A 24,917-nucleotide genomic window follows, 5' to 3' on the forward strand; every position below is an offset into this window, starting at 1 on the left:
CACTCAGTTCCGCATATGCAAATAAGAAATTGAAAGTGACGTTCAGTGATTGGATAGTTACTGTTGTTACTGTTGCGTTGCAGTTGAGCTCTACATAAGCAGGTTGGCTGAACCCTTCAGCTCAGTTCTGTTCTGGCCTGTGAATAAACAAGAGGTGTCTGAAGAATCGCTCTGTCGTCTGTATGTTCACCCACAACTTAACACAACCCTTTAGATATTTAAAGATGACTACCATAGCTCCTCTCAATCTCCTCTATTCCAGGCTAACCATACCCAGATACGTCAACCATTCCTCATAAGGCTTGGTTTCCACACCCTTGGTCATCTTGGTCGCCCTCCTTTGCACCCGTTCCAGCTTCAATCCTTCTTAAATGGTGGTGTCCAGAACTTGCCTATTGTAATAGGTTACCTTATGACTCAAGTACTTCTTACACCTTTCTCTCAACTTGCCTTTTCCAGACTGCAGTTCCCTTTCTCGGAGATCATTTCCTTGGAAGGTAGCAAGTGGGTTATCAGCATACCCATCTAAAATCAGTATCCTTGGATGGGAAGGGGTTGGGTCAAGAATGGATAATGACTCCTCCTAGTTCTTCCTCCTCTGTGGGGTGGCAGGAATCATCCTGCGCACTGTATCTTCCACAGCCACCTCACGAGTGTTCTGAGGTCGGAGACTCCTCTGGCCACATTCAGACATCTTACCTGAGGTTCCCCATTCCTGAATGATGTTCCCCATTCCTGAATACAAGGAGGGATGCTGCTGTTTCCACTACCTTTACATAGAAAACAGCATTCCTCTTCCTCTTGATATACAAAAGCTGAGCATATGGGATATACAATCCCGGTGAGAAATGGCTAGCTGCAAAAACCACAGTGCATTCTGGTCCATGCCTCAAATCCTTCCTTTTTTGTTTCCTCAGTAGAAACCTTCCTGCTAATCTTTTTCCATTTCATTAAAATAACACAGACTGTCTGTCTCCAGAGAAAGACTGACACAGGATGTAGAAAGAAATCTATCATTAGTAATACATGGAAGCATAATTTATATATGTGTCAAAGCCATTTTCTGAAGGAAAAAAATTATAGACCAACCCCCGACCCTTTAGGCTACCATACTGTAGTACGCAGTCAGACATAACCCAATTAACTTGATTTGGAGATCTCGGAGATTAGCGAGTGGGCTCCGACGGAAAACCTCAAAGAACAACTTCGTTTATTTATATTTTGGCCAGTCTAGTCATCTGTTACCAGAAAACTCAGTGGCATCAACATTAATCCCTCCATGAAACACGCAACAACAATGCCCATGTTTGCCTCCTTTCTCTAAGAATCTTAGATGATATAACAATGCTTTCTGAACTTTGTCTAATGTTCCTAGGCGGTGGAAAAGTGGCACCCCTCTTTTCCAGGCGGGGAGAAACGAGTTACAAATGGATTAAAGGATTACATACACATTCAAACAAACTATCCTTATCTCAGCATCTCTGTGGAGTGCTTCCACTCAACAAGTTACTTGGATTTAACTCTCTTCCTTCAGGAAGAATTCCCTGTTTTAACTCCTAAGACAGGAAGTTGAATAAAAGAGATCCTTCAAAAAGGAGGAAGGGACATAGAGAGGGAAAAGGTTTGTGTTGCCCAAATGTTTCAGTTTGGGGCTTTGTTTTAAGGAGTTTCAGTTCTTCTGGTCTAAGATCCACAAAGTTGCAAAAAACAACAACAAGAAGCCAATTACTTCAGCAAGAAATGTAAGATTTTGTGGGAGTCATAACCCTCTGTATAACACAAGGTTGGTGCTACTTATTTCCAATGTCAACTATTTCCATCCCTTGAAACAGAGAATATTTTAGCTCTCTGAGCGGCAGAAGTCAAAGTGACGTCAATGGTGGGGAAATTAGTACGTTCTGGTAGCTTACAAAATACATTTTGTGAACTGCAATGAAAACAGATAAATTACTGTATTTCTACAAACATCTACACAACCTATAGAATTTTGTGGCCACACAACCACAGTGGTCAGTAGTTTCCTACGAATACAGACATCCAGAACTCACTTTTCTGTTCCTCGCTCCCATTACTGAACACAGTTGTCAAGAGATGTGTATTTGAAGTTTATTTCAAATACTGAAAGTTGAATAACTGTCAGAACAAAACATTTTACTTGCTGGAAATTGGAGAAACAAGAAAGGAACCTCGGTTAAAACAAAGTCTTAAGACCATCGGTGCAGAATTAATCCATAGGTCCCATTGCTGCTGTATCTGCCAATTAGTGCTCTCAAAAGAGCTAGGATGGTTAAATGGCAAGACATTTTTTTTCTAACAGATGACAAGGCAGGCTCATCAATTTTATTATAAAGCACAAATTATACACCCTGTAGAGGCATTAAACAATAAGACAACCCTCGCTTTGAATTTTACAGACGCAATACTAAAGGGGGAAAAGGATAAAAAGAGAAAAAGCAAGCAAGCTACTATATTTTTTGCTCTATAAGACTCACTTTTTCACTCCTAAAAAGTAAGGGGAAATGCGTGTGCATCTTATGGAGCGAATGCAGACTGCACAGCTATCCCAGAAGCCAGAACAGCAAGAGGGATCGCTGCTTTCGCTGCGCAGCAATCCCTCTTGCTGTTCTGGCTTCTGGGATTCAGAATATTTTTTTTCTTGTTTTCCTCCTCCAAAAACTAGGTGCGTCTTATGATCTGGTGCGTCTTATAGAGCAAAAAATGTGGTGCTTTCCCTAGAGGAAAGGAGCTTGTGCTACTTTTAAACAATACAGGTGCCAAGCCCACCACAAACAGCAAATAGCACTCTACCAAGCAGTCAGGAAAGATTCAACACTCCAGGGCCCTAACCCGCTTTAAAAAATGTTTCTGACACAGGGGCGCTTGAGGGCATTACAGGAAATTCAAATGTAGCCCTCTACATGTTTCAGATTCATATTACTGCTGCTGCTGTCACCTCCTCCCTCTGGGAGCCCCGGAAAGGGAGGACCCTTTCAAATCTGGCAGCATCCAAAATGTGATTTTCCCTGCTGACAGGCTAAAGTGTAAGAGTTTGGGGAGAACTCTAGCGTAATACTGTACGTTACACATCTCTCTGTTCCCAGGTATCCCTACAACAGGTACACTGGACAGCATTTCTGTTTCCTGCATTAAGGGGAACTGAAACTGAGAAAATCTGGCCCCTATGAGGCCACGGCTGAGGTTCAAACTGGGAACTGGCAGCTCATCACTCACTCTTAACCCAAAATGTCACAGCTTCAACAAGTACTGCAGCCCCAGCCAGCTAAATAGGTCTATTGTATCAAAAGTCTTGGAAGAACGGGCCTAACAGCACAATCCTAACCATTTCTCCACCGAAATAGATCTCAATGGAATTGCAACCTAATTCATTATTTTTGAGCAGCACCTCTGTCCAGCAACCTGCTTGTGAATACTCCATTCACAAGATAACATGTTTTGCAGGACTGCCTGTAGAGCTGAACCTTCAAAATCCTGCAACATGAAAGGTTCTGGGTACCACTGGGATGCCAGTTACCGTGGCAAGCTAACTATGTAAATGTTAATGCATTTTGCAAAGCTTCCTTTTGAGATACAGAATTTCAGAATCCCTTAAAACATTAAAAGATTGATGTAAGGACCATCCTCCCTTTGTTGATGGCAGCCAAGTCTCAAGAGTGTTTTATTGCGTAAATACAGCTAAGGGATTCCAGTATTGAGGATTGATTCATCACAATAAAACAAGAAGGCGGTATCAGAGTTACACTAGTGTGGCATTAAAAAAAATAAGCATTTGAAGTCTACAGGTGCATACATCTGTCTGACAAAGTGGGCTTATAAGTGTTAAGTCTTTAAATTGCCGTAATATTCCTTTGGGAGAAAGGGTGGCATACAAACCAATAGAATAGAATAGAATAGAATAGAATAGAATAGAATAGAATAGAGCTATCTCTCTGGAGTTTCTTGATCATTTGGAAGAAAGAAAAACTGCAGAACAGAAATTGGTTTTTAATTGGTTTAGCGCAGCGCACGGGGACTCGCTGAGCAGGCGGCTCAGTTCGGCGGTGGCTCGTGGGCCGGTTAAACAGCCTCCGTGGGCCTTAGGTTGCCTACCCCTGACTTTCTGGATATAGGATTGCCATCTTTTTCCCAGTGAGCACCTATGGCTGCAGCATATGCACATCAGGCAGAAATTCAACAGGTGATGTTTATTTTATCGCGGTATGTCTGAAGTGGGGAGGTCCCAGCATTTTGACTTCTGATTTCTGCCTGTCATCAAACTGTCAAAGGTACATAAACCCTGTCATTAGAAAGTTGTAATTCTGGGTGGGAGCTTGTTTGTCAAATAAGAACAAACACAGAGCAAATAAAGTTGCTATCATACCTTTTACTATGTTTAATGGTTTTCTAAATGCAATTTCAAAGCCTTGATTCAATTCATTTCATGCTTTTTGCCTCTTGGGAACCTGTGAGTGACAGGCAAAAGCAACTGGCAAAAACAGATGATAGGCAGAGATTTTTAGAAGGTGGGAGTCAGTTTTTTATTATTCTAATGTATACTTTCAGCTATTTCAATTTATAAGAATGAATACAGACAACGAGATTCTTAGTTGTTCTAAACTGCTGTGTTTAGATGCTCACAAAAGTTTACATTATTTGAAAACGGTTATGAGTCTTGCTTGCTTAGCTCAAATGTCCATGTTTCTCGATGGAGCCAGCCAGCTGTTTTCAGGAAGTGCATAAGCATAGAATGAAGACAAAAGCTCTCTCCTGTCTGCTCCCCCCAACCAGTGGTATTCACAGGTATATTTGCTCTGAGCAAGAAGATTCCCATTTAACAACCATTGACAGACAAATCCTCCACAGATTTGTCTCATCTCATTTTAAAGCCCCCTAAACCATTTTGTATGGAAGTGAGAGCTGGATCATAAAGAAGGCTGAAGAATGGATGCCTTTGAATTATGGTGCTGGAGGAGACTCTTGAGAGTCCCATGGACTGCAGAAAGAACAAACCTATCCATTCTCAAGGAAATCAGCCCTGAGTGCTCACTGGAAGGACAGATCCTGAAGCTGAGACTCCAATACTTTGGCCACCTCATGAGAAGAGAAGACTCCCTGGAAAAGACCCTGACGTTGGGAAAGATGGAGGGCACAAGGAGAAGGGGACGACAGAGGATGAGATGGTTGGACAGTGTTCTCGAAGCTACCAGCATGAGTTTGACCAAACTGCGGGAGGCAGTGGAAGACAGGAGTGCCTGGCGTGCTCTGGTCCATGGGGTCGCGAAGAGTTGGACACGACTAAACAATTAAGCAACAACCATTTTGCAGCAATGAATTCCACTTTTTGGGTAGCTACTGCACACTGAGTTGGTGTTTTCTTTAATCACAAGATCTCTTTCCTACTTAGTCATCACCACTAATTGAGACCCTATCAGTGTATATGCAAAGTAAGGATTTAATTTTTTTGCCCCAATGCACCTCACTTTACACATTACCTTGAACAACATGTAAAGTGAGGTGTTATTTGGGCCATTATTTTGGCTGTTTTAATGCCAATTCACACAGTCTGGATCCTTTTTCAGTCTTTGCCATCCTGAAATTTGATGCCATAAGCAAACTTAGTTTCCTCACTTTTCACTCTTGGATTCAGCTCATTTATGAATAAATGAAAGAGCACCAAATACAGATATTTGGGGAACTTCACAACTTTCTTCTCTCCATTGCAAGAAGTATTGTTGGGTTTTTTAAATTATTATTCCTACCTACTACTTTCTGTTGTTTAACCAGAGGGACTCCGGTCCTGTTCTGTCACAACTGCTACATTTACTTTCAGGGAATCCAGGAGACCAAAGAGAACAGCTTTTATTAGCTACTCCCCACATAAACAATTTTCCAGCTTCTTTCTCCACAACTCCTGCTCAACTTAATGCACACCATATAAGTTTAGCTTTTCCTGCTCAGAGGAAAGATATAAAATAGTTATAAAACAGCATTGTTTGGCAGTAACTGACAAGCAGAATGAAATGGAAAGAGAAAAGCTATCTGCGGCCCAAAAGTTGCCTTTCAACATCTCATTTGTAATGTGACAGAAGGAACAGCTGGGGGCAGGCAATCTTCTTTTTGTCAATGGGAAAGTGACAGGAGGACAGAAGGAACCCTCACTAGGAATCTGCCCTGTTATTTCAAAACCCTCCAGTAAAGGTTGTCTCGGCTTCTACCTCTGACCTGACCCCCCACCCTTAAGAAGCCTCGCAATCTTCCTCAGCAACTGTACAGCATCACCTCGCCACTTCTGTGCCTCAAGTGCACCCCAGTCCATTTCTCTTGCATTGAGGAATGTGCACAAACAGTTCCAAGAAGCTATAAGCAAAATGCAAGGGGAGCTAACAGACAGACGGCTGGATACTGGGTTGCTGAAGGAGAGCTACAACCAGTTTAAGTGGTACAACAGTGGGGAATGTGATAGGCAACTGGGCAGCTGTGACATCGAAAACCTTTGAGGTTCTCATCAGGTGCCTAAGAGACATCAAAAAATGCTTTAATGCCAACCCTTCTGGAGACTACTGTTCAAAATTTGTCAGGCACATTTTGCACCTGGCTATCGGCCACTTACGACCAAGTTAAGTTGTTCAGGTGTCTAGATGGCACCTGATATCTCCGCCATCTGGAGGTGCACACCTGGAAGCCCTCGGGTATTGCCTGTTTTCACACACTAACATCACATTCTGGAGAATTCTATCTGCGATGTTTTATCTGCACAATCAGAACACATTTCAGGAACCAAAAAGTTGCCTTGAAAAATACAGCTTTTGAGCTGTCTGGCCCCCAAATGGCAGCTAGACATTCCGTTCTGGCAATGGTAACCCTGGCTTAAAGAGCGGTTTGGTGCCTAGCTTATATATCTGAGTTTCTAACTTCTTGGAGACAATTATTTACAGTGGAACCTCTTGTTACATACTGTCCTCCTTGTGAACGCTTCAGGTTATGAGCTCCGCTAACCTGGAAGTAGATGCTCCTGGTTGGAAACTTTGCCCCAGGATGCGAGCGGAAGTTGCGCGCCAGCGGGGCAGCAGGAAACGCCATTAGCGAAAGTGTACCTCATGTTAAGAATGGTTTCCAGTTACGAACAGACCTCTGGAATGAATTAAGTTCGTAACCAGAGGGTACCACTGTATTTGAACGCATTAGGCATAGCCATGTACCACAAGACACTGTTCTGCATTGTTATGAAGCATTGTCCTCCTGGCCTTTCCTCTGCTGCTCCCACCACACATGAAGCAATCTCCTACACAATCTTTGAATATTTGCCATGCTCAGTTTAGGGACTGGTGGGCTTCCCATGGACCAGAAAGCACAGAATAGAGTGCTGGAAAATGGTGAGCATGGGACGTTGTGAGAAGCTGTCAAAATTCCCTGAACTGTGCTGCAACCTGCCACTTCAAAGAACTAAACAACTCTTCATAAGTCCCTACAATCATCTGATTATGGGAGCTTCAAAGCACTGAGTCACCGGACGTGTGTGTTTCCAGGTGATTGACAGGTCCTGTCCACCTGCCAAATTCATTGTGTTCTGTCAGCCATTGTCCGAGGCAAATTCATTGTCACTTCTCCCGTTCTGCCGCTCCCACTCTGCAATTTAGCAGCCATTGCTTGCACTTTACAATTCGTCTAGAAATCTTGACAAAGCTTTGCCTGACTTGGCACGGTCTGTGCTCAAGCCACCCTCGCTCCCCACCTACCGTCCCTCCCCAAAACCAACTTCCAGCAAGAACAATGACTTCCAGTTTAGTGTCAACAACAGTTGGGGTTTTTACAGCTCATGCTACATGTACCTCGCAAAAAGGGCAGTAGCTACTTTTAAAACCATAATCAGGGTATTGTTCTCTCTAAATGGACCCAGACTCTGCAAACATGCGTCTCAGCACAGTGCCAGAGAAGGGTGTGTGTGTCTTGTTTTTAAAACAGTAAATTATGTTAATTCATTTCCTCTGGCCAAACAGCGGTAATAAACTTGGGGGAGGGAGAACAGGAAAAGTAAATAGGAGTCGATTACAAGGAGGAGGAGGGCTGATAACATGACCAAACGCCTCTTTAGAAAAGGACGTTATTTCATGGTGCAGAATTATTCCTTGTAGTCTACCATTGCTTCAACTAAATGCATAAAAGTAACTTTCCCCGCTTATTTTTCAGCTTGATAGACAGCTGGTAAATTCACAAGATCCAGGAAATCAGCCGGTATTATCTACAAGCTGCCCTCTTCATCCCAGCAGCTATCTCCCACATGCTATTTGAGTCTCAAGAGCTACCGCAGCCAGCATGTGGACCTGGAGCCAGTTTGTTGTTTTCTATCAGCAAAATAAATTCCTTAGTGTGCTACCTAGTTTGGACTCCCAACAGCTTGATCAGCACAGTTTGGGGAAAGGGCAGGCACACAGTCATGGGAATTAGCTCGCCCAGCCCCCCACTTTCTAATACACATACAGCATGGTTAAAAATTCTTGGAAGACTGCACTGGAAGAATTTAGTGGCTTTAGACGGATAAAGAAAAAATAAGCCTCAGATTCCACTTACTGAGGCCTTATTCTTCAAAGCAACAAAAAGTTCCCCTGGCTTTATCTAGGGTGAGAAGACAGCAGTAGCTGGTGTTCCATACTGGTCACCCCCTACAATTGAATTAAATTATCCCATACTGTTACAAAAATATGCAGGCCAGAGTATGCCAAACCTACCGTATTTTTCGCTCTATAGGACACACTTTTTCCCCTCCAAAAATTGAGGGGAAATGTGTGTGCGTCCTATGGAGCGAATGCAGGCTCCTTGGCTTCAGCGATAGCAACGCAAAACCTCCGAAGCGCAGAGGGAGCGCTCCCTCCCCATTCCGGAGGCTTCACGTTGCTTTCGCTGAAGCCTGGAGAGCGAGAGGCGTAGGTGCGCACTGACCCCTCTCGCTCTCCAGGCTTCAGGGATAGCTGCCTGAAGGCCTTCGGAGTGCAGCGCAAATTCCTCCTGCGTTCTGGGGGCTTCAGGTTCCTTTCGCTGAAACCAGGAGAGTCTTGCTCTCCCGGCTTCAGCAAAAGGAACCCAAAGCCTGAGGAGCACAGCGGGAACCTGCACTGCACTCGGAAGGTTTCAGGGATAGCCGCGCGCAGCCCCTCAGGCAGGGAGAGACTGCACGTGGCTATGGCTTCTTAGCCGCACGCAACCCCTCCTGCAGGGAGAGGTTGCGCGGGGCTAAACAGGAAGCCAAAACAGCGAGCGGGATCCATCCCACTCGCTGTCTTGGCTTGTGCCATAGCCGTGCGCAACCCCTCCGGCAGGGGGAGGTTGCGTGCAGCCTGTATGCTGCTCTTTGGGGCTGGGGGGGGAAAAATAAGTTTTTTTCCCTTGATTTCCCCCTCTAAAAACTAGGTGCGCCCTATGGTCCGGTGCGCCTTGTGGAGTGAAAAATATGGTAATTCTTGTGGGAGTAACACTGCCACCCCTATTTTTCCTCTTAACAGAGTATTCACACGCCTTCTTACCCTGTTTGACAATGACTCAACAGGGTTCAGTTCTCTTCAATGGCAAACTATGTTTCAAATCCAATTCACACAGAAGGAGCATCCAATACCCTAGAATTACAGATAGTGCAGATGCTACGCAAATTTCTGAGTTATTGTTTCTTTCCTCCTGGAATACACTTTTCAAGCATTGCCTTCCATGCATGTGTGCTGTGATGAAACATGGGACAAATCCCAAGCACACTGTGCAAGAAGCAGAGCTGTGCACTTGTGGTTGTATTAAAACTGGCTGTAATTACACAATGTGGAAAACCCAAAGCCAAGTACAATAGTAGTGTTGGAAAGTACCCAAAGGGTCACCTAGTCACACCCCATGCAATGCTACCTCACGGCCTAGGACCCTCGTACCTACGGGACCGCCTCTCCCGGTATGCCCCACGGAGAGCCTCAAGGTCCATAAAGAGCAACACCCTAGTGGTCCCAGGCCCTAAGGAAGTTAGATTGGCTTCAACCAGAGCCAGGGCCTTTTCAACTCTGGCCCCGGCCTGGTGGAACGCTCTGCCTCATGAGACCAGGGCCCTGCAGGATCTGATTTCTTTCCGCAGGGCCTGTAAGACAGAGTTGTTCCGCCTGGCCTTTGGCTTGGAGCCAATTTGATTCCCTCCCTCTCTTTTTTTCCCTTTTCCTTCTCCTCCTGCGATGAGGCTACATTTTAATATTTTAATGTTCCATTATTTTAATGTTGTATTTTATTTTTGTTTTTAAGTTGTAATCATTCATCTTGTTTTCATTATTGCTTGTAAGCCGCTCTGAGCCCGGCCTTGGCTGGGGAGGGCGGGGTATAAATAAAAAATTATTATTATTATTATTATTACCGTAAGATATTGTTATGAACACTGACTCAGAAAAAATAACCTTGGAAAGCCAGTGATTGTCCACAAATGTTTACTTGGCATTAGGTAAAGGTAAAGGGACCCCTGACCACTTGGTCAAGTCACAGATGACTCTGGGGTTGTGGTGTTCATCTCACTTTACTACCCGAGCGAGCTGGCGTTTGTCTGCAGACAGTTTTTCCAGGTCATGTGGCCAGCGTGACTAAGCCACTTCTGGCGAAACCAGAGCAGCGCACGGAAACGCCGTTTACCTTCCCGCCAGAGTGGTACATATTTATCTACTTGCACTTTGACGTGCTTTCAAACTGCTAGGTTGGCGGGAACTGGGACTGAGCAACGGGAGCTCACCCCATCGCGGGGATTTGAACCGCCAACCTCCTGATCAGCATTACATACGTTATAAATCGGTTGCCAAAATTGTGTACTCAGAGCCAACCCTACCTTTAGGAATGGTGAGCCTCTGGTTTCAGATAGCAGGTGGTGCAGCAGAATGAGCGTGTGCCCCCACAAGCCCCCACTGCACCAGCAAATGAATGCATGCAGACCCCGCCAGCTACTGCCATGCCACTTAGCCTCTAACCAATGCTCCATGGTCAAGCAAACTCCCAGCTGGGCTCAATAACACTGCCCCAACCACCCCATCACCTGAGCTTCTACCAAGCTGCTTCATTCCCCACAGCTGCCAGGTCACCTTCTTGCTCTTTTTGACCTGCATCAGCATCAGCAGCTGCACTTCAGATAAAAGAGAAAGCTAGCAATGGTAACTACCTGGTTGGACACTCAATAGCCCCTTGGTATATACCTACACCAGGGACGTGGGTGGCGCTGTGGGTTAAACGGCAGAGCCTGGGACTTGCTGATCAGAAGGTCAGCGGTTCGAATCCCCACAACAGGGTGAGCTCCCGTTGCTCGGTCCCAGCTCCTGCCAACCTAGAAGTTCAAAAGCACGTCAAAGTGCAAGTAGATAAATAGGTACCACTCCGGTGGGAAAGTAAACGGCATTTCCGTGCGCTGCTCTGGTTCGCCAGAAGCGGCTTAGTCATGCTGGCCACATGACCCGGAAGCTGTACGCCGGCTCCCTCGGCCAGTAAAGCGAGATGAGCGCCGCAACCCCAGAGTCGGTCACGACTGGACCTAGTGGTCAGGGGTCCCTTTACCTTTATATACCTACACCAAGAGCTAGAGCACTAGACTGGGCAGCACCCACTTGCATGCAGAGACACCTTATATAGGCCTCCCACAAGTCTTGCCTGGCCAGATCTCCCAATCTGGGGTGGCTTCTCTGGAGTGGTGCAACATCTAGGGTAAGTGGTGACTGACAGTGAGGAGGGAAGTGGGTTCTGCCTCAGGCAGAAAAACGGCTTGGGCTTGCCCTGTGTGCGTTCTCATCCATCGGAGTAAAAAACCTGACCAACTATTCAACTGAGTGAATAGTAGAAGGATCTAGAGCACAAAAACTCCATTTTTTGTCATTTTGGGCAAAACTAAAAAAAAAAAAGCTAAACAACATTTGTGTCCGGATTTTAACTTTTTGAAATATGTCAACCCTAGTTTTTCTGCCAAGCAGGAACTGTTACCCATTTGTTGTTAATTGCAAAAAGTGCATATGAGTGTAGGTCCATGTTTAGCACTGTAATCAATGTGAGAAGAATCAGGCCTTGGACCAGTCATTTTTAAATTGCAATCTGAGGAAACCTGATGTTCCTTTAAAGTTTATTATGGAGACCTCAATGAAAGCTAGGAAGTTTGAAAACCACTATTAAAAATTAACTCCTCAGACCAAATAACAGCAACTTCTGAGTGTGAGCTTAGGATCCAGAAATGGCATGTCTGTTTTCATCCTTTGGAATGGCAAATGTTTAACACAGGAAGAACCGGAGTAAAACACGCTCAGATGAGACATCTGATTAAATTCTCCTAAGCCAATTTCACACATTGAGCGGGGGAGGGACAGACGTTTTTCTGTGTCTTACTAAGCAGGAAACCCCAATCCCATTAATCCTTGATGAAATTAGTCTGGACAATGCAGCACTTCCGATTGACTCAACAACTTCTATTGACATGCATAGCCAGCCAACAAGTGGAGATTGGTGCAGGTCTATATTGTTAGTACCACAGGGCCTGGTCTATTTCTCTGTAACCAAGTAACAGAGAGCTGAGGATGAAACCATATTTGGCGGTTGCTTTTCAGCAGAGTTCAGAAGGAAAATGTTGCAGAAAGTCACAGCTCCTAAACCAAGCTTCCCATGTGCATCGAACAATGACTTAAAATATTTATTTGGGAAGGAATGTACACTAAATATTATTGCGTAATCTGAGCTGCAAGTTGCTCATGGTCTGAAAAGATCTCTCTGTTTCCATGTTGCCGAGAGTCCCAACTTTCCAGGCTTACATTAATATGCCTTTGACACCTTCCTAATATTAGTTTTCCAATTCAGCTTCAGTTGCAGTAGGAAAGAAAATGTGTTTATTATTATTTAACAGGTGGTCCCAATAAATGAGCTACAAGGGCACGTGATCCACCAGGCAGTGGAGTAACAGCATCATTCATTCATTCAATTTATATACTGCCCTATACCAGGAGGTCTCAGGCCAGTTCACAGAATAAGGGTGGCCCTGTGGGTTAAACCACAGACCCTAGGACTTGCTGATCAGAAGGTTGGTGGTTCGAATCCCCATGATGGGGTGAGCTCCCGTTGCTCGGTCCCAGCTCCTGCCAACCTAGCAGTTCAAAAGCACGTCAAAGTGCAAGTAGATAAATAGGTACCGTTCCAGCGGGAAGGTAAACAGTGTTTCCGTGTGCTGCTCTGGTTTGCCAGAAGCGGCTTAGTCATGCTGGCCACATGACCCGGAAGCTGTATGCTGGCTCCCTCGGCCAATAAAGCGAGATGAGCGTCGCAACCCCAGAGTTGGTCACGACTGGACCTAATGGTCAGGAGTCCCTTTACCTTTACTTTATACCAGGAGGTCGCAGGCCGGTTCACAGAATAAAATCAAAATATAAAACCACAAAATGCACAATTGAAACAAAAACAACAACCCAAAAAACCCCAAGTCATTTTAAAACGGCATCGGATGTCAATCAATCAAAGGCCTGGTTAAAAAGGAACATTTTTGCCTGGCACCTAAAGGTGTTTAATGAAGGCACCAAGCGAACTTCCCTGGGGAGAGCATCCCACAGATGCAGAGAAGGCCTGTTCTCATGTTGCCACCCTCTGGACCTCTCGAAGAAGAGGCACACTAAGAAGGGCCTCAAAAGATGATCTCAGGGTCTGGGTAGGTTCATATGGAAAGTTTAGTGCCAGAGGATAGGTTTTACAGTGAAAAAGGCCCAAGGTTCAATTTCAGTCAAGGACTCTATGGTAGAAGGGCTGGGAATAATTTCTGAGGCCTTGGGAGAGCAGCGACCAGGAAGGTAAGAAGATAGGAGTCTAGATGAATTCATCTGTTGTAAGGTTTGCACTTGCTGTGCATGAGATGAAGGACGTCAGCCCTGCTCTCTGCTGGGGTCAGCTGTACGAAGCAGTTTCCCAAAGGGGCCTTGGCCGCACAGCCAGTCCGGCCATGTCTCTACCTGCCTCACGTCTGACATCACATATGTGGGGCAAGTAGGTACGGTTTGAGGGAAATGGCCTTGCAGACCCAATTGGTGGGCCTAATCTGGACCGCAGGCTAGAGATTTCTCCACCTCTGATGCAACACATCATACCTAGTCATTGATCTGATTGATTTTCCCTCCCGGCCCCACAGAAACCTTAATCTGGTACTGCTCCTATAGATCACCCCCATCTCTCATTCTTCATAATTTGGCCTTAATGCATCAACATTTCACAGGGCCAAGGACAGAAGTTTGTATCTTAGATTCAGATAGGTGCAAGGAACCATCACAACCTGGTTTGTCAGCTACTTTTCAGAACAATTAAACTGCACTCTACATGAACGGATGTGTAATGGAAGGAATGTGATCCAAGCAACACAACATACTACTTTTCTGGAATTTCCATAGGGGCCTTTTCACTGCTAATACGAAATACCATTAAACTAGGCAAGTATAACTTGACAACCCATTTTGAAACTGCCCTGATAGGCGTGGGGGACAGCTACGGCATTCCCCCACCAAAAGTTAAAAACAACCACTGCCCAAATTTTTCTTCTTTCTGGAATTATCAGCTCTCCAGTTCTTCATGTACAAATACGGACAGTTCCAAAAATACCCATTAAAAAAGCGACAGAACCTGAGAGGCATCTAGCTTGTGACACATCTTCCATTACTCCTTCCACAGTCACTTGACAGGATACCTAAGATTGTGTAAATCTTTCATGAAATAAATTTAACAGGCATGAAAAGAAATCACTTTGTTTCCTGCCAAGAATGAAACTTTTCTTCAGCAATTATGAGAGGGGAGGGGGGGCTGGAGACTCAAAAAGGACAAAAATCAAGACAAATCTAAGTTTTCTCCAAGAGGTCTCTGTTCCCAATTTACATTTTTCTTCCTTTACTGACGTTCAAAATTAAGTTTGAGCACTTAATATAAGAAGTAGCCTAGAGTTATTGGCTGGATTTCTTCCTGAAAACTGGATGGGTTCTGATGAAATAAAACTTAGGTTATTCAGAGCACTGCTGGATACCATGTTTCTACAAAAACACAATGGGGAGACTGTATAATCAGGGCAACTAACCAAAATGCAAGGCAGCGATGTTTATCTGACTTGTGAAGGGAGGGGGGGGAATCGGAGAGGGGCTTGGATTTTGAGGGTAGGCAGTTTGCATTAACTCATAAAATGCAAGCTTTGAACCAGCATAGTAACACAGACACTGCACTCGCTTTAGAAAGCAGCAACAATTTGCATGGTTCAGCTACAAAGATCCCTGCAAAAGACTCTGGTCTGGATTTCCAAGGTTCTCTTGCGGCTGTGTCCAGTTAATGACTAATTCTAAGGCCTTTTGATGTCTTCACCTATTTTCAAAATTGTGAAGTCTGAAGGTGGCGAAGCTGGGCTTTGGAAATAAAGGCACCCTCATTGGAGAGCCAGGGGTGACTGCAGCTTTCGGCTGAGTGAACATTCAGTGAAAAATGCTGGTTGGTTGCCATGTAATGTATAAAACAGCTCTTAGGCTTGCAATAACCACATCACAAAGTGACACTAAAAAACGGGGGGGGGGTGTTACTTTGTCTCAACTGCAGGCAAATTTACTAGGCCAGATGTTTAGAACAGACCAACTTACTTGCAACAGATGCAATAGCCAGAGAAAAGTTGGTGAGGATTGTGGGCAGGGAACAAAGACTGTGTAACTTGCAGAATATGGAAGAAGAGTTACTGTATCTTCATAAAACACTCACTTTATAACCAAGAAGCTAATACTATACTAGCAGTGATCTTTGAAAGAGTCTTCACAGCCCCACAAGAGATAAATAAATGCCTGTGACCTGAAGGGGTCAACAAATACACTACCATATTAGAACTGCTGTGGATAATCACTTTTGTTAATTCTTCCAACAGAGCTCATAGTAGCATATAGGTCATCCCATTTTACCCTCACGACAAACCTGTCAGGTAGGTTAGATGAAGAGACAGGGCCAAGGTCACCTGCAAGCTCCATTGCTGAGCAGGTATCAAAACCTAGTTTCTGTACTCCTCTTGTTCCTTGCACAAAAGGATTTTATTTTGCCACCAGGGAACAGAGATATTTTGGTCTTAGAGATCTGAGCCACAGGGAACCACTAACAGTGGCTCCCGCAAAGACCTCAGCGGCTGGGTTGGAATATACGCTGTGCCAGAGGTATCCAGTTGGTAAGGGCCTTGTAAATTAATACAAGAACACTGAACCTGGTCAGGTAGCATATGGACAGACAATGCAAGCTTTTGAGCCCAGGACTTATGTGCTGGCTATGGTCTGTCCCCATCGACAGTCGAGCCACAATGTTCTGCACCAGCTGGAGCCTTCCGATCAGGCCAAAGGGTAGCTCCACACAGACTGCACTGCAATAATCGACTCTTAAGGCTACTAATGAATCACTGTCCGCTATACTGTGGCAGAGCAATTCTCTTGCTGTTTCTGCACTGGTGCCCTCCCTCCTTCCCAGGACTAAAAGCAACAGTGAACTTTGCCTGATGTACCATCTATTTTCTTTTAGTTACACTTCAAAAGGATTTTACTTGCCATGCCAAAAATCGTGAATCGCTGCAATACAGATTAAGAATGAAGGTCTTAATTCCAGTGACCCTTCTCACATAAGCACAGGCCACAATTGCAGTTTTTCACTGCAGGAGTCCAACATTTTCACCTTTTGACTACATTTAAACGATAAGATTCCTCATGAAACGAAATAGGTCAGAAGCTTTGAATGAATCCCCAAACATGGCAGGAAAAGTATAGTGGTACCTCGGGTTACAAACATCTCAGGTTACAGACTCTGCTAACCCAGAAGTAGTACCTCGGGTTAAAAACTTTACCTCAGGATAAGAACAGAAATCACGTGGTGGCAGCGGGAGGCCCCATTAGCTAAAGTTAAGGTTAAGAACAGTTTCAGGTTAAGAACGAACCTCCGGAACATATTAAGTTCATAACCCGAGGTACCACTATAATAGGAAAACCCAATCCAGGTCAAAAATAGGCCTTCAAAATTTACCGTGATCCCCTGGAAAATGAAAGAACTAAACTATTTGGGTATATTGGGTGGTATCCAATGTAGCACTCATTTGAATTCTCTTAGTGGTATACAGTGGTACCTCAGGTTACATATGCTTCAGGTTACATACGCTTCAGGTTACAGACTCCGCTGACCCAGAAATTGTGCTTCAGGTTAAGAACTTTGCTTCAGGATGAGAACAGAAATTGTGCTCCGGCAGCATGGCAACAGCAGGAGGCCCCATTAGCTAAAGTGGTGCTTCAGGTTAAGAACAGTTTCAGGTTAAGTACGGACCTCCGAAACGAATTAAGTACTTAACCTGAGGTACCACTGTATTTGTTAAAATGGATTTTAATAATTGTGTGAAATTAGCCATTAAGTGACCTGGAAGAACTTAGCTTCTCATTCCCTAACCACTGCACATGTTGGCTTGGTCCAAGAATATTTGGAGTGCACCACATTGGCTCTTCCTGCTATAGACCATGAGAGGAACAAGAGACTGCCCTGTGTTTTCACATTGCAGGGAAAAACCAAGAACTCCTGACTAAAGAGCAATCTACACAAAGAACTATTCCAGCTGAAACTAAACACATGCTCCTCGATGTAAAAGTGAAACAGAAGGCAAACATTTTGACATGAAATAAAACAATAATTTATTTCATATAACCAAAGGGAAAGAGTTTCCACTAAGCACTGCAACACTGGGATTAATTTGAAAGCAGACCATGATTTTACAAGTCAATGCAGACCAGGTTGGGTGCTACAAATTTATGGAGAAGGAGAAAGCTTCATTGATAACTCTCAAACTCAATAGGTAAAAGGCGGCATTCAGAATATTCCCCCAACCCAAGGCAAACTAAAAGGTCTTTGTGTGACTATCATGGAGTTTACATACAATGTAAAAAAACCTAAACCAGTCAAATATCAGATTCACTCGATTTGTTTTACTATGAGACAAAGCTGATTTAGGTAGCAATAATATACATGGGTGGCGCTGTGGTCTAAACCACAGAGCCTAGAGCTTGCTGATCAGAAGGTCAGCGGTTTGAATCCCTGCAACGGGGTGAGCTCCTGTTGCTCAGTCCCAGCTCTTGCCAACCTAGCAGTTCAAAAGCACGTCAAAGTGCAAGTAGATAAATAGGTACCACTCCGGCGGGAAGCTAAACGGCGTTTCCATGTGCTGCTCTGGTTCGCCAGAAGCGGCTTAGTCATGCTGGCCACATGACCCAAAAGCTCCCTTGGTGAATAAAGCAAGATGAGCCCCGCAACCCCAGAGTCGTCTGCGACCGGACCTAATGATCAGGAGTCCCTTTACCTTTTTAAGATACACGCTTACCTAGGACTAAGTCTCAAAGTCAATAGGGTGTGCACCTGAGAAGACAACCTAGATTGTACTGCACAAACACACACACAAATATGTTACAGTGATTGTTAATACACACGAAATATTTGTTAATCTTATTTGCTGCCATAGTGTTCTGTCTAGTCAAGTTGTATGGGATCAATTTCAACCTGTTACCTCTGAGGATGTGGACAGGCTGCATGGACGAGTAAAACCAAACCACCTGTCTTCTTAACACTTGCCCATGCTGGCTCAGATAGTGGAGCCAGATAGTGCTGGGCAATGGGCTTCATGGGTTGGTGAATACTTCCCTCTTGGAGGGAGCCTTCCCAGAACCCCTTAAAGAGGTCGTTATCAAGCCGCTTCTTTAAAAAAGCTATTTGGACCCCACCACTGTGGCCAATTATCACCCAGTCTCAAATACTCCATTCCTGGGCAAGGTGATTGAGTGGATGGTTGTGGAACAACTCCAGGCCCACCCGGAGGATGCAGGTTATTTGGACCCCTTCGGGTTTCAGGCCCCATCATGGGACTGAAACCACCTCAGTCGCTCACTTGTGGGGTACCTGAGGGCTCCGTCCTCTCTGTCCACCAATATGAAGGTGATGCCCAGCTCTACCTCTTGTTTAAATTGGGGCCAGTGAAAGTGGCGAATGTCCTGTGTGTCTGGAGGCGATTGGAGGATGGATGGCAGTTAACGGATTGAGGCTGAATCCCAACAAGACAGAAGTACTGTTTTTTTGGGGGGGACAGGTGGCAGGCAGGTGTGAGGGACTCCCTGGTCCTGAATGGGGTAACTGTGCTCCTAAAGGACAAGGTGGCCTTGGGGTCATTTTGGACTCACAGCTGTCCATAGAGTAGTTTAATTCTGTGTCCAGAGTGGCTGTTTAGCAGCTCCATCTGGTACGCCACCTGAGATCCTACCTGCCTGCACACTGTCTCGCCAGAGTGGTCTATGCTCTGGTTATCTCCCACTTGGACTAATGCAATGCACTCTATGTTGGGTTGCCTTTGAAGGTGACTCAAAAACTACAACTAATCTAGAATGCAGCTGCCAGACTGGTGACTGGGACTGGTTCTGAGTGCCATTCACAAAGACAGATGCCCAGTTTAATCTAAGCACATGCACATGTGATCACCTGACCATGGAAACTCCACAGGATTGTTATCCCAGAATGACTCCTTGTGATGTCAGCCCTCTGGGACATTTGAAGGCTCAGAGATGAAACAAATTCTTGGAGTCTCTTGCAACACCTGTCCTATTATACTTCCAAATTTTCCAGCCCAATATAATCTGGTGTATCATCCAGTAGCCCGAAACTGATGCAAAAGCTTGCCCAGGGAATCTCGAATGCTTGTGTAATCCTTTCAGATTAGAGGAAAATAATGTACGTGACGTGAGAAGTACAGGATCCAGGAATTTTAGAGCACGTCCAAATACACATGGAAAAGAATATCACACTCCCTTCATCCCATCATCTGGCAATACTCTTAATTTTACTTGAATCGACATTTCTGAGTTTAATTTTCTTTCATACAGAGAAATCCCATTTTGTTTTCGAATCTGTATTTTGCAGCTCAGTGCAAATGTTCTGACCCACAAAGTCCAAAAGGACTGTCAGGTTGCACAAATCAAGTGCTGAGAGTCTAGTTCTACATCATTCTTCTTCCCAAAGCTTCATATCTCAACATTCCAGAATCCTGGATTTATTATTTATACGTCGATGCATCTCTATGCTGAGGCCACAAGGTACGTTACAGAGAACGTTCAAAAACTACAGGGCATTGAATCATAGAATTGTAGAGTTGGAAGGAACAACAAAGGTCACCTGGTCCAACCCCCTGCAGTGCAGGATCTCTCATTTACTCAGCTGTGTCTCCCATAATGCAACCATCTCGTCCAAAACAAGCCCGAGAGCTGCCACTCTCCATCCTCATTCCCAAATTAGTTTTACCCCAATCCCTCCTTTCGTCTCCATCCTTCCTACCCCTAATAGACAATTCCTGTTTATTAAGCCCACGAACGGGCAGCTACTGCAAATTTGTAGGTGACTCTGCTCTCCAGACACCACTGCAGTGAGTGGGAATACGGTTTGTCACTCAAACCAACCTATTAATGTATGGTCAAGTTGCAAAATTAAGTTTACATTATCTAGTAAGAGCTTCATAATTATGACACATACTTAAGACAGTGTGGCCTCTTAATGTCTTAACAATTGGGGAGCAAGAAATCTCATTTTCCTTACGTCTGGAAGTGGAGCAAACGTTTTACCACTCCATTATTAAAATCTGGCAGGGCCACAAATAAGCAAATATAAGAGGCAGCTCTACCCTGCAAGCTGCCACTTAGATGTTCCTCTTCTAACCCACCCAGTTATTCCTCCTTAACACAAATTAACCATGTGACTTCACCCAAAGCCTGAGTGGTTGAAATAGGAAACTCTTATATAATTGCAGTGAACATCTACCTGGACCTATGAGGGAAGGAACACACCACAAGCACACTTTAGAAACTGACACTTTCTAGCACAAAACGATTCTCCATTCATTTTGAAACATACTAAAGCTTTTTTTCAGACTGCAACAAAGCAGTGATCTTTAAGCTTGCCACTTTATCACACTTACATGACATACCGTGTTCCATCAACACTGCATCGTGGAGCTGTAATTATAGCCTTTTCTTTTAAAAAACCACAAACCTATTCTTAGCAATCAAAAGTTCACAAATGTTCATCATTTGTCTCAGGTATCACATTTCCTCTGTAGACAAAGCCCAAAAGAAAAGCCATTATGCTCTATAGTTTAATAAAATATCATTACTCGGGAGACCTGAATGCAAGTGCCACACTGCATTTTGAACATTCAGTTAAACAACTGACAAATAATATTTCAAATCAGTTTCACATTCAAAGTAAACACAACACCCTTATTGCCTGTAAGTCATTCTGGATCCTTCCTTGAGTTCTGCATGATATATGGATCTAAATGTATGACATTGTCTCAGTTCATTCCGTACTGTGAATGGACCTTCAGGTCTTTCAAAGTCATATACTATTTTCTTTTCATAAGGCATGCAGCATAAATGGCAGATATATGCTAGGGAATGAGCACAATAGAGGAAGAACACATTAATCAAGTGGACACTAATTCTTGGAGCAAGGCTTTGACTGCCTTCCTCCCCAAGTCATATCTGGTTCACAGTGGTACCTTGGGTCAAGTACTTAATTCGTTCCGGAGGTCCGTACTTAACCTGAAACTGTTCTTAACCTGAAGCACCACATTAGCTAATGGGGCCTCCTGCTGCTGCCGCACCGCCAGAGCACGATTTCTGTTCTCATCCTGAAGCAAAGTTCTTAACCAGAAGCACTATTTCTGGGTTAGCAGAGCCTGTAACCTGAAGCATATGTATCCCCAAATTCACTGGCAGTGGTTCTTCAAAGTTTAGGCAGTTTCCCCCCATCCCTACCCTTCGAGATGCTTCCATTAAGCTATGGCTCTTCCCTATTTCCGCAGCTGACGGGTGCAGTCCAGAACTATCAACATCTATCAGAGTTCTGGCACCTACCTTGAAATGGTATGAACCAGTCCTTGTACCCATCGTCAAAAGTACACTAAGTAAAATACCTAGTTAAGGTGGCTTTAATTGAAGAGTGCTCTCAACAGGGGATTTTGTGTCAAATGAGAAAAACATTTTTTGGTTACCCATATTTCTTAGTGTCAACATGACTGCTCCAGCCCTCTGATAAGGAAGAGACAGCAACAGCTCCCCTAACTGTTCCTCTGTTAAGTTCTATTCTTTATAAGGAATTATACACTCTACTTCCTTGGTTATTGCTTTTCCTCAGCCTCCCTCTGGTAATGCAACCTGTTTAAGGGAATTTGATCACACACTGAAACCCCAGTGCTAAAATATGTGCTAGCTGTTGAGAACTGTCATTTGCCTGTCACTTGGGTGAACTTAATGGATTTGTTTGTTTAGTTTAGCGCTATTGGGAATACACAGAGCCCGGCTGGGAGAGATTACAGAAGGGGAGAGGCTCTCCTGATCCACCGAGGAATGCAATTGTTTTCCTTTTACTCCAGACTGAAAACTGGAAGCCAACTGCGTATTTTCACACCTAAGAAATAACAGCAACTGGAAAGCCCCCCCCCCCCCAGAGCACACCTGCCTGGCAGGAAAGAAGGACCAAGAGAGAGTATAATAGTCCTGTGACACAGAATGCCCCATTTGCAAAGAGGAAGAAAGCTTTCTATGCAACAAGGAACATTATATTATTAGAGGGTCTCTGGAAGGAATTCAAATGCACACAGACAGAATGTATTTCAATGGGGCAAAAATACAGAGCACAAACCATTTGCAGGCAGCCCGAGGCTCTCTCTGCTTACCTCTCACAGAATCAGCAAACACAAGAACTCCCACAAAAAGCAGCACAAACTGAATTTCCATTTCAAAAGCTGGATTGTCTCTAGTTTCCAATTCGTTCTTCTTTCCAACCTGGAAGAAGGGGAGCAGGGAAAGTGGGGGGGGGGGGGTGGAGAGAGAGAGAGAGCTGTAAATATCAAATACCGAACTCAAAACTTTATATCAGAATTAAAAAGAACGAAAGTGGTCAGCAGTAAAGATCAAAACGCACCGCCGTGGTTTTAGAAACACACAATCCATGAAACTGTATGTGTTTTTTCAAAAAGAATTACAATAATAATCAGCGCTGCCCTTAAAAAGATCCCTCGCGCTTCTTAAAAGAGAAGAGGGGTGGGTATCCGTAATAGAGAAAAGCTGTTTTTTTCTTCATAGCTGTTAATAGTGCAGCTTTGCATCAGACGGTCTGCAGCAGTGAGTAACGCGCGGATTCTCTGAAGCTCGAAGCGCCCCGATTTAAATCGTTTCGTTTCTTAAGTACTTCTCCAGCAGTAGTACTCTTGTTTTTGAAAGACCAACGCGCGCCCCATCCACGGCCGCGAATCCCGCCCGCTTCGCCCGCTCCAGCTCCGGCTCCAGCTCTCCCAACACGCGCCGAATTCCTCCCTCTTGTAAACTCCCCGATTTAAACGTTCTCTGCCCTCGGGACACACAACACCACTCCGGGTCGAGCCTCCGACAAAGCAAATAATTACACGCTGCCATTACCTTACAAATTTGTGACGCCGGCGGGGCCGCGCGGGGAGGGGGAAGGTGCCGGGGGCGAAGATACACGTGCGCAGCATCCCCACGACAGTAAGAACACGTGTCTTGGGCGAGGGGGGGCAATTCCAGGCTGGCTGGCTGGCTGGCTGGCTTGATCGAATTCAAGCCTGCTCCAAATATGCTGTAGCTCGAAGTGTTACGATACGTATTGAATTCCCGACACGAAGACCCTCGCATCTACATGGCGGGGGTGTGGACGACCAAGCGAGCACAGCCTCGCCGCTCCGATGCCCCGCGGAGTCCGGACACTGCCCCGATCCGCAACCGGCATCGCCGCCGACGGGCTGCCCGCGATCTGCAGGGGCGACGCCTTCCCGCCCGGCAGCGGGCAGTTCCGACGGCGCCGCTCGCCCTCCCGCTTTCCCCGCCGCAGGCAGCCAGGGGACTCCGCTTCCCCTCGGAAGGAGGCTGCCGCTGCCGCCGCCGCCGCCGCGCGCTTTCCCGACGGGAGCAGCCCGGGGCTGGGCAGCCGCAAGCCGGCAGCGGCGGCGGACACCTGGGACACCGCGGGCAGCGGCCGCCGCCTGCCTCCCTCCCTCCCCTGGAGGCGCTGCAGCTCCCCGGGCTCCGGACTCGTACCTGGCGACGGCGGGGTCTCCTCACGCCTCGGGGCGCCTGGGCTGCCGCGCCGCTGGGCCGCCGGCGCGCGCTCCGCCTCCCGCTCGCCCCATGTGCCGCGACGCCGAGCGGGCAGCCCAGAGTCCCCTCAGCCGCCGGACTTGGCGCGCACTTGTCGGAGGCGCCCAGGCTGCTCTCCTCACAAAGGAGCCGGGAGGACGGCTCGGGGCGCTGGGACCGAGGGGGCGGCGGCGGCGGCGGCTTCCTTGGCGGCGGGGCTGGCTCGGGCTGCCGGTCCCTGCGAGCGAGCGAGCGAGCGAGGGTCGGAGGGAGCGATGCCGCCGCCGCCCGGGCTGCGTCCGCCTCAGGGTCCCGTCGCGGGGGGGGGGGGACGGGGACGCGGGGGCGGGGCTTGGCTTCCCCTCCAGGCTGCGCGATTCTGGACCGCCCCGCCCACCCCCAAACTTCGCACCAATCGCGCCGCCGCCCCGCCCCGCGCTTAACCCTTCGCGTGCCGCGCCCAGAGGACCCCTTGCCGGCCTTCGCGGCCAGGAAGATGCCGCGTCTGTTCCTCGCGGCCCGGGAAGGAGCCTCTCTCTCTTCTGCTAGTGCGGCTGCGAAGAGGCGATGCCCCCACCCCGGAAGGAACCACGCCCCCCTCCCCCGGGGCTGGCGACCCACCTGCGCAAAAGGCGCCCCCGGGCACAACGTTGGCGATCAAGAGCTTCCTCCATCCCTGCCGCGCCGTCTGGGTTTCTGTGGTGCCAGTCCGGGGGCGGCGGGGGAGGTTGTATTCATTTGATTTTCTGATTC

At 46.1% G+C, this 24,917-nt stretch overlaps 1 protein-coding gene across 2 annotated transcripts in view; it reads right to left on the minus strand.

Moving 5' to 3' along the window:
• Positions 1 to 24,472, minus strand: part of FGFRL1 (fibroblast growth factor receptor like 1) — a 167,808-nt gene extending 143,336 nt beyond the window's left edge. The window contains exons 1-2 of one of the 2 annotated variants that reach the window (XM_083738418.1): positions 24,126 to 24,472; positions 22,748 to 22,856 (exon numbers count right to left, since the gene is read on the minus strand). In XM_083738418.1, the coding sequence (XP_083594544.1) occupies positions 22,748 to 22,808 (61 nt within the window). In that variant the 5' untranslated portion in view covers positions 22,809 to 22,856; positions 24,126 to 24,472. Of the gene's footprint in view, positions 1 to 22,747; positions 22,857 to 22,995; positions 23,235 to 24,125 lie in introns of those variants that run through there. The other variant, XM_083738419.1, reaches the window with a different exon arrangement.
• Positions 24,473 to 24,917: the final 445 nt, after the last annotated feature.

The sequence above is a fragment of the Podarcis gaigeae genome (genome assembly GCF_964106915.1).
Source record: "Podarcis gaigeae genome assembly, chromosome: 5".
Lineage (NCBI taxonomy): Eukaryota > Metazoa > Chordata > Lepidosauria > Squamata > Lacertidae > Podarcis > Podarcis gaigeae.